This window comes from Marmota marmota, unplaced genomic scaffold (genome assembly GCF_001458135.2).
Source record: "Marmota marmota marmota unplaced genomic scaffold, marMar, whole genome shotgun sequence".
Lineage (NCBI taxonomy): Eukaryota > Metazoa > Chordata > Mammalia > Rodentia > Sciuridae > Marmota > Marmota marmota.
The window spans coordinates 10,078,936-10,090,304 of record NW_025999969.1 but is presented as its reverse complement, the minus strand read 5'-3'; the positions used below and the strand labels follow the sequence as shown (position 1 = coordinate 10,090,304).

General features: G+C 33.4%; 1 protein-coding gene across 1 annotated transcript in view; it reads left to right on the top strand.

Annotated features, from left to right (window-relative positions):
* Positions 1-7,712: 7,712 nt before the first annotated feature.
* The window catches only part of Atp13a3 (ATPase 13A3), a 51,278-nt gene continuing 47,621 nt past the window's right edge, over positions 7,713-11,369 (top strand). Inside the window, 4 exon segments of the mRNA XM_048803968.1 lie at positions 7,713-7,809; positions 9,506-9,679; positions 10,705-10,887; positions 11,128-11,198. Of these exon segments, the coding sequence (XP_048659925.1) occupies positions 7,759-7,809; positions 9,506-9,679; positions 10,705-10,887; positions 11,128-11,198 (479 nt within the window). The 5' untranslated portion in view covers positions 7,713-7,758.

Genomic DNA, 11,369 nt, shown 5'->3' with positions numbered 1-11,369 from the left:
CTTAATATGCATTTATAATATACCTATGTTTTAAATAAGTAGTGGTACAGTTGTCTCATTGAAGTTTTCTAAAAGATTATGTAAAACGTGAATTCTTGACAATTTCCTATCAGGTATGTATAATATGCTTAAAGTGAATAATTGGTTCTTAGAGCAAATTTAATATTTAAATTCTTTTTAGCACTTTTACTTTGGCAAAATTTGATAAGACTTAAGAATTTTGTCTTAAAAAGCAACTGAATTCTGGAGAAATAATACTCGTGAAATGAGTGATAATTATAATATGGTCAGTAATTGTATTTAGAAAAGTATTAAAATAAGATTGCTAAGGCTGTAAATTGTGGTAGCTCATTTAAAATAATTGTATTTCTTGGTAGGTTTTTTTTTTTTTAACTATTGAAGATGAGAATACAGTTATGCTGCACTAAGGTGAACTCATTCAACATATTTAGAGAAAGTTTTAAAATATAAATACATAAGCTTAATGAAAACATTGAATTTTAGTGGCATTTCATTTTCTAAAATGGTGAAAACCATGTTTATTTATCTACTGGTGAGGAGGTTATTGTAATGAATTAAGACAGATAATGCCTGGAATGTAGCAGATTGAGATTGTAGTAGATTTGGGACTCCATAGGCAGATTTCTCAAGATTTATGTCCCCTTATGCCAGGAATAAATGTCTTCAAAAAATTTTGTTTTCTACCTGAAAACTTCACTAGGTAGCTTTTGTTTTACTTATTAAAAAAAAAAAAAAAAAGCACTTTTGTTATGGGCAAATTCTACATGCTAAAATGTAGAAAGATTGGTATAATGAACTCTCATGTACCTATTCAGTTTTTAACTCAAATTTAGCAGTTGTCATTTTATGACAACTTTAATCTCTAAAGATGAGTTTATTTATTTAAATTTTTTTTTATTTGGAAGCAACAGAAAAGTTGGTGTATTTAATGTAAAGTTGTTCACAAAGCTCCTTGATTAGCCTTCTCATATCTGCAGATTCTGTTAGAGAATTTGTCTCTTTTCATATTCCTGGGTAAATTTGGATCTTCCCCAGCTCTTTGTCTTTTAGATGTGTCTCTCTAGAAATTATTAATTTTAATGAATCTAAAAAGATCATCTTTGGACTTCATCACCTTTTCTCTATTTTTGGTTTTTATTTTATTGATTTCTTCTCTGAACCATCCTTCCCTTTTAATGCTTACTTACTCTCTCTCCTCTACTGTTTATTATGGTGGTAGTTGTTGGCCGAGATCATGACCTTTCTTCAGACATTGGAATTTGTTGTTATAAATTTCCTCTAAGTACTATTTTAGTGGCATTCCGCAGATTTTGGCATGTTACACCTTCATTTTAATTCAGTTCAACATACTTTGTATTTTCTACTTTAATTTCTTTGGCCTGTGGGTTTTTAGAATTTTCAAATTGTCTTTTCCTGTTATGGTTTCTAATTTAATTACATCATGTTAAGTACATGCTTTGTATGACTTGAATCTTTTTTATGTTCTAGAATGTGGCCTTTCTCTGTAAATGCTTTGTGTATGTTAAAAGAATGTGTATTGTGCTGTAGTTGTGTAGAGTTTTATGTAAATGTCAGGTCCACTTGATTGTTGTTTAAATCTTATATGTTCTGTTTTTGTAATTTACTATCAGTTATTGAGAGGAGTATTAGGAAAATCTGCAATAATTCTGAATCTTTTCTTACAGTTTTATCTGGTCTTGCTTCAGATATTTTGAAGGTCTTAAGTGCATACATTTTTAGGATCATTATTTTATCTCCATGAATTGACCCCTTTTTCATTTCAAAAGACTACAATAATCACTCCAGATTAAAAAAAAAATTAGTTGTAGATGACTGGAATACCTTTTATTTTATTTATTTATATTTTATGTGGTGCTGAGAATTGAACCCTGTGCCTCACATGTGCTAGGTGAGTGCTCTACCACTGAGCCACAACTCCAGCACCAGATTTGTTTTTAAATGTATTGGCATATTGTATCTTACTTTCTTTTACTTTTAACCTTCTTGTGCCTTTATATTTAAAATGCATTTCTAGGACTGGGGATGTGGCATTTGCCTAATAAGTGTGAGACCCTGGGTTCAATCTAACACTGCACCACCACCACCAACAACAACAACAAAAAAACCAGGTTTCTTTTTTTTTTTTCTTCTATGTTTATTTTAATTTTTATTTATTTATTTTTTTAGTCATACATGACAGTAGAATGCATTTTGATATATAATTCATACATGGAATGTACATACATCAATCATATTGTCTATTCTATTCTGCTGCCCTACTCCTCCCCTCCTCTTCTATCCTTTCTCTCTATCCAATCTAATGTGACACTTTTTTTCTTTTTCTCATTACAACATCATGTATGTAATCTGTATAGCAATGAGGTTCTCCTTCCATCTTCTGTGCAACTCCCCTTCTCCCTCTTTTCTCCTCCCACCTACCTCTCTTCCCTATTTAGTAGTAGTCTTCTTCTCATGCTCTTCCTCCCTATCCCGTTTTGAGTCACCCCCCTTATATCAGAGAAGACATTTGGCATTTGTTTTTTTAGGGATTGGCTAACTTCACTTAGCATAATCTGCTCTAATGCCATCCATTTGCCTGCAAATGCCATGATTTTATTATTAAAAAAAACAGGTTTCTTGTAGGCAGAATATGGTTAGGTTAAGGCTGTTTGGTCAAGTGAGGTTTTTTTTTTTGAACATTTTGATTATATGTAGTATTTGGGTTTATTTTGACAAAATCATACTTGCAAGCAATTTTATTGCAGTCCCCATTCTTCCCCCTTTTCCTCTTCCCCATCCTACTCTCTTCTAAATTTCTAAATATATGTGAATATAACATGATTTTGTTAAATTCATTTCATTTTTCTTCCCTTTTTTCTTTGCTCCTCCTTCATTCTCATTCTTCTCTACCAATCTTCCCTGTATCTTTACGGTATTCAGTCCCCACCCCCCCTCAGCCACACCTTCTTTCCGTGATTTTCTGAGCCCTGGCTTTCAATTGCATGTTTCTTTTTATGGTTCCATTTGATCATCTTTGTTGGTTTTTTGGCTATGAGTCTTTGTTTTATTTTAGTGCCCAGCTTAGCGTTTATAGTATACATTTTTAATTTACCACAATCTACTTTCAAGTGATAATAAACTTTTTGGTATATTCTGTGAGCATTTTATAATAGTATAGTTGTTTCTCCCCTTCTTCTTTGTGCTGTTGTAATGTCTATTTACCTACATAGTTACCTGTAAGATATTTTTTCTGGGCATAGCATTCTCTTAGTGGTTTCACTATTTGGAAGCTACTGCTTTGACAGATTCTATCTTATATAGGACTATAATGTACCAATTTAAAAAAAAACAGTCATGTGGTAATTTTCATTTGCATTGTTTTGGACAAGAAGGATAACATCTTATTTGTCTTGTTATTAACATGTCTATTTTCCTATAATTAGATGATTTTTTTTCCCCATGACTCTTTTGGGAGAAGTTTGACATTACTTCTTAATGTTTCTTTAGTACTTTATTAGTTGAACTTCTTGGCTCTGTTGGTTTGTAGTTTTCATCTAATGTGAAAAAATTTGACCATTACATTATACATTTTTGGGTCCACCCCTCTTCTTACATGTATATTAGCATGCTTCTGCCCCACAGCTTAGTAATGCTGTGGGGTTTATTTTCCCCTCTCATCTTTTTTCTCTTCATTTTTATTTTTGAATAGTTTCCACTATAATGTCTTCAAGCTCATTAATTCTTTTTTTCTTCTGCAGTAATCTAATCTGCTGTTGATCTCATCTAGTGCATTTTCCATCTTGAACATTGAACTTTTTTATTTGCAGTTTAATTTTGTTCTTTCTTTATTCTTTGGGGGCAGTACTGGGGATCAAACCCAGCACATGATAGGCAAATGCTCTAACCACTGAGCTACATTGCTAGCCATTTTAAAATTTGAAACAGGGTTTTCCTAAGTTGTGTATGCTGGCCTCAAATTTGTATCCCTCTTGTAACCTCACAAGTAGCTGAATTACAGGTGCGCATCACCATACCTGCTTGGTTCTTATTTTATGTCTTTGATGTCTACTTTACATGTTCTGCCTTGCTTCTCTGAATATATAGAATACAGTGACAATAGTTGTTTTAATATTCTTGTTTAGATTCTAACTTTGTCAGTTTTGGGTCCTTTTTTGGTCATTGAATTTCTCATTATTGGTTGACTTTTTTTTTTTCTAATGACTTTTAAGTTGCATTTCAGTTCAGTGCCAAACATTATGATTTAATGATGCAAATATTACTGAACTTTGTTCTGTTAGTTTAACTTGGAAACAGTTTTATTCTTTCATGCTTATTATTTTCTTTTTTAAAATTTCATTTCAGGTCTTATTTTTAAGCTTTATTAGGCAGGAATAGAGCAGTTTTTGTTCAGGGCTAATTTTATCCCAGTATTGTAGCAAAAATCTTTGAATACTCTTCCCTCCGTTACTTTTTCTTTTTATTGAGGATGGAACTCAGGGGCACTTAACCACTGAGGCATATCCCCAGTTCTTTTTGTATTTTATTTAGAGACAGGGTCTCACTGAGTTTCTTAGGGCCTCACTAAGTCGTTGAGGCTGGCTTTGAACTTGACATCTTCTTGCCTCAGCCTCCCCAGCCTCTGGGATTACAGGCATGCACAACCACTTGGCCTCATTTACTTGTTTTTTTTTTTTTTTTTTTTTTTTTTTAAGCTGTTGATAGAACTTTAATGTTATTTATTTATATGTGGTGCTGAGAATTGAACCCAGTGCCTCACAAATGCTAGGCATGCGCTCTACCACTGAGCTACAACTGCAGCCCCCTTATTTACTTTTTGACCAGTGAGGTTTTCCTTTCTGGTTGGTGGGAATGGGTACTATTCCCATCCCTGAATGAGCAGTGGTTTCCCCCCCTTAGTCACTTTGAGTTGTTCTTGTTCTGGCCTTTGGTAGTTTTCCTTATAAGCTCTGAACAGTCCTTAGCTGAAGACTAGAGTTGGGGGAATCAACCATCTTGCTGATCTTTGGAGTTCTTTCTTTGTACAGATCTGTCTTTTTTTAGAGATGTGACCTATAAATTGAGTTCCTTTGATGCCTCCCCAGACTCCCAGCTTTATCTCACTGTTCTCTTTGGTTTCCTTGTCCTCCCTTTTTGTGGATAAACTCTTCTCAGTTAATAAACTGGAACAATCGTAGAGCTCACCTTGTTTATCATTTCCCTTCATTGTCCAATGCCCAGTTCATTGAAAACCATTATATAGTTTGTCCATTTTCTTGTTGCTGTTTTAGGCAGTTGGGCAAATCTGATCCTTGCTTTCCATCTTGGTTGAAAACCAAAGTCTCTCTATGTAAAAAAATTCAATTCCTTTCCTCAGGAAACATATAAAGGTGGTGGAAGTGGGAAATGAGGATCAAAATTGGCTATCAAAAATGACCCCAGGAGGACCCCGTCCTAGTACAGTATCCTTTAGTGAGAACAGTGTTGGAAGAGAGGGCTTTTGCCTTATCCTTTGAAGGTTGACATGTGTGATATTGGACTATACCCTACACATTTAGATAGTGACTATTGATCTTTTTCACAGGGAAAAGAAGTTGGGCTCACTTAATCTTTCCATGGTCTACAGCAGCAGGCATAGACTTTGAGAATAACTGCCACTTCAGGTCATATTGATTTGATGGGTCACTGTTACCATAGTGGAACACCTTTAGTAGTATGTTTTAGGGGCCACACAGTGTCCTAGATTGAGAAGAAATTCTTAACTGAATTGCCAAAAGAGTTTTGTGTAATTATGTGACTTACTTTGGAGAAGTTAGACCTTTACAATGTCTCCTTTTCTAGTGTGGCACCAGGTCTGATATTTTTATTATTTGGTTAATGAGGTTTCAACAGTTGTATTAGGGGATTATTTTAAAATTCTGCATTTGGCTTTTATTTGGCAATTTGTTATAAGAAACAAATAACTTCTGTTATCTTAGTACAAATGTCTTCCTCAGGTCTTTTATTCAGACAGGTGCTTTTGAGTTCCTGACATGTGTCAAACCTGCTTTATAATGAATAGAGTAGTAGTCAAATATAGAATCTGAAATGTGGGGGTGGGAAATAGTCCCACTGTGTTCTGTAAAGATGAGCCTGGATGCTAAAGAGCTTTTGTTTCTGTTTATCAGTTTGTACCATATTATGAGTTAAAACTTATATTTAAATATAACTGATCTCTGTGGGGGTTTGCTTCCAGGATTCCTGTCAGATACCAAAATATGAGAATGCTCAAATCCTTATATCAAATAGTGTTTTATCAATTAAATGGGAAAAGTATCTGCATTTAACCCATGCATATTCTCTTGTATACCTCATATCATGTCTAGATCACTTATAATAGCTAACACAGTACAAATGTTATATAAATAGTTGTTATGCTGTATTGTTTAATGAATAATGATTCAAAGTCTGTACATGTTCAGTACAGATCCAATTTTTTTCTCAAGTATTTTTGATGCTATTGTTGTAATTAGCAATGGTAATTTTAGCAATGATAGGTAAGCCATGTTAATAATAGCTAGAGGGTTTTGTAACCATGGGATACAGAAAACATGTAGCTGTATATCTAACATTTGATTTGTAAATAAACGGAAAAATGTATCAGTAGGCTCAGTGAGTTTTCTTGCCTGACAAGTTTCATGGATAGTCAGAAATAATCACAAGTTTGCTTAGTAGACTTGGATTCTGACAGGGGAGTCAACTGAGTGCTTTCCAGTAGGAATATGGCTACCCTAGCAGTTGACTCTTGGCCAGTGATTCCCATTTGTGTAATAGATGCCCAGCAAATATTTGTTAGGTAATTAATAACCTGTGAAAAGTTTTGGGTAGGTTTTAAAATTGGTACGTTACTTCACAATAGTTTAAGAAATAAAATTTAGTTCTGTGAAGTATTTTAGCTCAAGGTGGTTAAAGTAGGCTACTTTCCTGAATCTAGGGGATGAACTTTTGCTTTTATTTATTTACTTATTTCCTTATTTATTTCTTGCACTACTGGGGATTAAATCCAACGTTTAATGCATGCTAGGTAACTTTACTCTGCCACGGAGCTACATCCCTAGTCCTGTTTCTGGGGATTGCACAAAGAAGATTCTGTGTAATTGCTCTCTGAATTTTAGTTCTGTACCATGAGCATAAATTAACTAATGACATACTGAATTTGATGATGTTAAATAAGGCAGGTTCACAAACTGAAATACCATTGGAACTGTCATTAGAACCAGCTAGCATTTTAATGACTAGGAGATCAGATGAACTTTAATGCATGTATTACAAGAAATCTCCCATCAGCAGGTGTTCATCATTGCTTTGGAGGTATTTAAATTCTTTCAAAGTATTTTAGAACGTTTTTTTTTGGGGGGTGGGGGGAGGTGTACCAGAAATTGAACCCAGGGGCGCTTAATCACTGAACCACATCCCTCTTTCTTATTTTTTTTTTTTTTTTTAAATTTTTAGACAGGGTCTCACTAATTTCCTTAAGGCCTTGATAAATTGCTGCGGCTAGCCTTGAACTTGCAGTGCTGCCTGAGCCACTCAGATTATAAGCATGCACACTGTGCCTGGCTTTTATAGAATGCTTTGATGGTATAGTAGAAACTTGATAAAGTCTACTAAGATTAAAAATAGTTCACTGACATTCTTTTCTTTCTTTCCATCAGTTCTTCAGTTGTTGTGAAGCATAAGACCTTTCAAACCACTGTAGATATGGACAAAGAAGAAAGGAAGACTATCAACCAGGGTCAAGAAGATGAAATGGTAACCACCTTTCATAATTTACTTGTGAAATATGAAGAAGTAATCTCTTCCATTTATTATTCTAAGGAGTAGAAAAGTACAGTTATGAAACAAATCTAAATCAGTGAGTTTCTCTCCTCATCATGTTCTTCAGTTGGTATTATGTAATATCTATATTTGTTGTTTTCAGTATAATTCCTTTTTTTTTTTTTTAACCTGTGAGCTGCTCAAACTTGGGAAAAGAAGTATGCTTTTACATTTGGTGATTTGATTTGGTACATTAACTAATGTTTAAATATGACTCCAAATGAAGATTTGTAATTTTGATTTTAAAATTTAAAAATCAACTTCATAAAAACAAAACAAACAGAAAAACCCAACTTTAGCTGCATGTGGTGGTGCACGCCTAAAATCCCAGTGGCTTGGGAGGATCGAGAGTTCAAAACTAGCCTCAGCAATTTAGTGAGGCCTTGAGTAACTTAGTGAGACCCTGTCTCAAAATAAAAAATAAAAAGGTCTGGGAATGTGGCTTAGTGGTTAAGCGCCCTTGGGTTCAGTCCCTGATACCCCAAAACAAACAAACAAAAAACCCAAACCAAAACAAAACAATTTTTCATGCTGGAGACATAACAGCTCAATTGTAGAGCTCTTGCTTAATGTGCAAGCGCTCTACAATTGAGCTGTTATCCCCAAGTTCAATCCCGGCACCACAAACAAAACAGAACAAAAAATGAACTTCTCAACTCTTTGGTGAAGTGCAAGTGGAAATATGCCAGATAAGATATAAATTTTTCTATTATGTGTAAATTTCAGATAATCAAGAAATAAACCTTTAGTATTACATATACCCAGAATGTTGCATGGGACCAGCAAAGTTATTTGTTGCTTATTTGAAATTTTAAGTGTAAATAGGTCCTCAGCATTTTAATTTGCTATGCCTGGCAACCTCTGTGTATGTGTGCATTTGTGTTTCTGTTTTAATGGTAATATTTAAAATAATTTTAGTCAGGGGTCTAGTTTATCCAATTACAGTGTTACTGAGACATCAAATTACTTGGGAAAAAATTAAAACCCACATTATCTAGATGCAGTGTGATATTCTGGATTATGTCCTGGAATAGGAATAAGATGTTAGTGGAAAAACTTGAAATTCTAATATTGAGTTTAGTTAATAGTAATGTAGCAGTGTTAATCTTTTGGTTTTGACAGATGTATCAAGATGTTAACATTAGGGTGAAGTTGACACAGAAACTCTCATTTTTGTAACTTTTCTGTAAATAAACTACCTCATAACTGTGAATTCTTGAAGAATTATTAAGACTTGTAAAAATTATAATAAAAATGGGAGTTCATAACCCACTTGAATCAAAGTGTGAAATATGATATGTCAAAAACTATGTAATGTTTTGAACAACCAACAATAAAAATTAAAGAAAAAAAATTATAATAAAATATACTTACTATGAATATACTGTGTCAGTGGAAAAGAACTTATTAAACATCAAATACCATACCATAAATTATAAATAGCCAATTTAACTTTAAAATTAGTTAATTTTATTCGTAAACTTGTCAAGAACAAAATATAAATTATTGATTGAGAAAATATTTACTATTTATGTGACAAAATATGTGCTTGGGATGAAAAAGCATTTTTTAATTCATTTGTCTGCTGTATAATTTGATAATTAATCATCTGATCATTGTGTCCATACAGGAGATTTATGGTTATAATTTGTGTCGCTGGAAGCTTGCCATAGTTTCTTTAGGAGTGATTTGTACTGGTGGGTTTCTTCTCCTCCTCCTATACTGGATGCCTGAGTGGCGGGTGAAAGCAACTTGTAAAAGAGCTGCAGTTAAAGAATGTGAAGTGGTGCTGCTGAGGACTACTGTAAGTCCATATATTGACTGATAGCTGCTTATTTGAGGAATAAAATAATGGTTTTGTATTTACTTTGTTCAAAACCATGCACGAATGGAACATTAGGGGGAGGTGCCAGAATATAATGAATTTTGAGTATGGTATTTCTAAAGTATCTGTGTTTAAAGTGAATATTATTAGAGTGATTAGAATTTAAAGGAATCTTTAAAATGGTCAGGTTTCTCCCCTTCTTTTATAGCTCTTGATGCCCCAAGAGATTAGAAACTAGTCTGACCCTTTAGGACTCTCTGGGCTGTTTCTCATTTAGTAGGCCAGCTGCTTATCTACTGTGTGATGCTGCTTTATCTCAGACTATTTTGGTTGGTTTGTTTGTTTTTATCTTAATTTGAAGCATTTTAAAAAAGGTTTTAGTTTCTAATGCTCATGTACAGATGCGTGAGTAGATTAAGGAATTAGTTGTGATATTTCATGGAGTATATTGATGTTTGTACTGGTGAAATGTGTCATAAAATTTGTGAGCAATGAAATATACTTCATGTTTGAATTTATTCATCTTCTTGTAGTTTAACATTTAGTGAACAGGAAATTATGTTTTTTTGCCAGGTACCATGGTGCATACACATAATCCTGGCAACTTGGGAGGCTGAGGCAGGAGGATTGCAAGTTTCAGGGCAGCCTCAGGAATTTAGTTAGACTTTCAGAAACTTAGTAAGACCCCCATCTCAAATAAAAAGAACTGGGGATATAGCTCAGCAAAACATCCCTGGGTTCTATCCCTAGTACCAATAAATAATAAGTAATGAAAGAAAGAAACAGACAGACAGATTAAAAAAAAGCCTGGGGATATTGCTCAATGTTGAAACAGCTCTGGGTTCAATCCCCAGCATGGGGTTGGGACCATTTGGGTTAGGGAAGCAGGAGGAGAAATTATGCTTTCTTAATTAGAGGTGAGTAAGTATGTACAAAATGGAAATTAAAAACACAGGCAGTCATACAATATACATAATTGACTCTTTTTCCCCCTTTTTTTTAAGGATGAATTCAGAATGTGGTTTTGTGCAAAAATTCGTTTTCTTTCTCTGGAAAATCATCCATTTTCAAATCCAAAATCTGTAACTGATAAGATTTCAAATGGCCATGCAGTTCATTTAACTGAGAATCCTGTTGAAGAGAATAGTCATGAGATGAGTAAATATTCACAGACTCAGACACAACAGGTACTGTGATCTAGTGTCCAAATTTCTTTATAAACTAGAATTGTGAATATTTTGTGCTATCATATGTAACTTATAGGATACATATTTTGGGTTTACTGTTATTGCTTGAGATAAATTTATATGCATATAAAATAAAATATCTATCACTAAATGTAACAGTTTAGGTGTTCCTTTAAAAAAAATTACATGTTACAACAAACGATGATATGCTTTGATGTAACATTTATGTATGTTCTACAGATTCGTTATTTCACCCACCATAGTGTAAGATATTTCTGGAATGATACCATTCGCAATTTTGATTTCTTAAAGTAAGTATCTTTCTTTTTTTGGACTATATTAAGAATTTTCTGAAAATGTTCTAAGTAGAAAAGAATCTATTGTAATTTTACATAGAATTGAAGGGATTTTTATTGCATAACTTTTATTCATTTGTTCATTAACAACTTCTGTAGTTTTTTTTTTTTTTTTTTTTTTTTTAA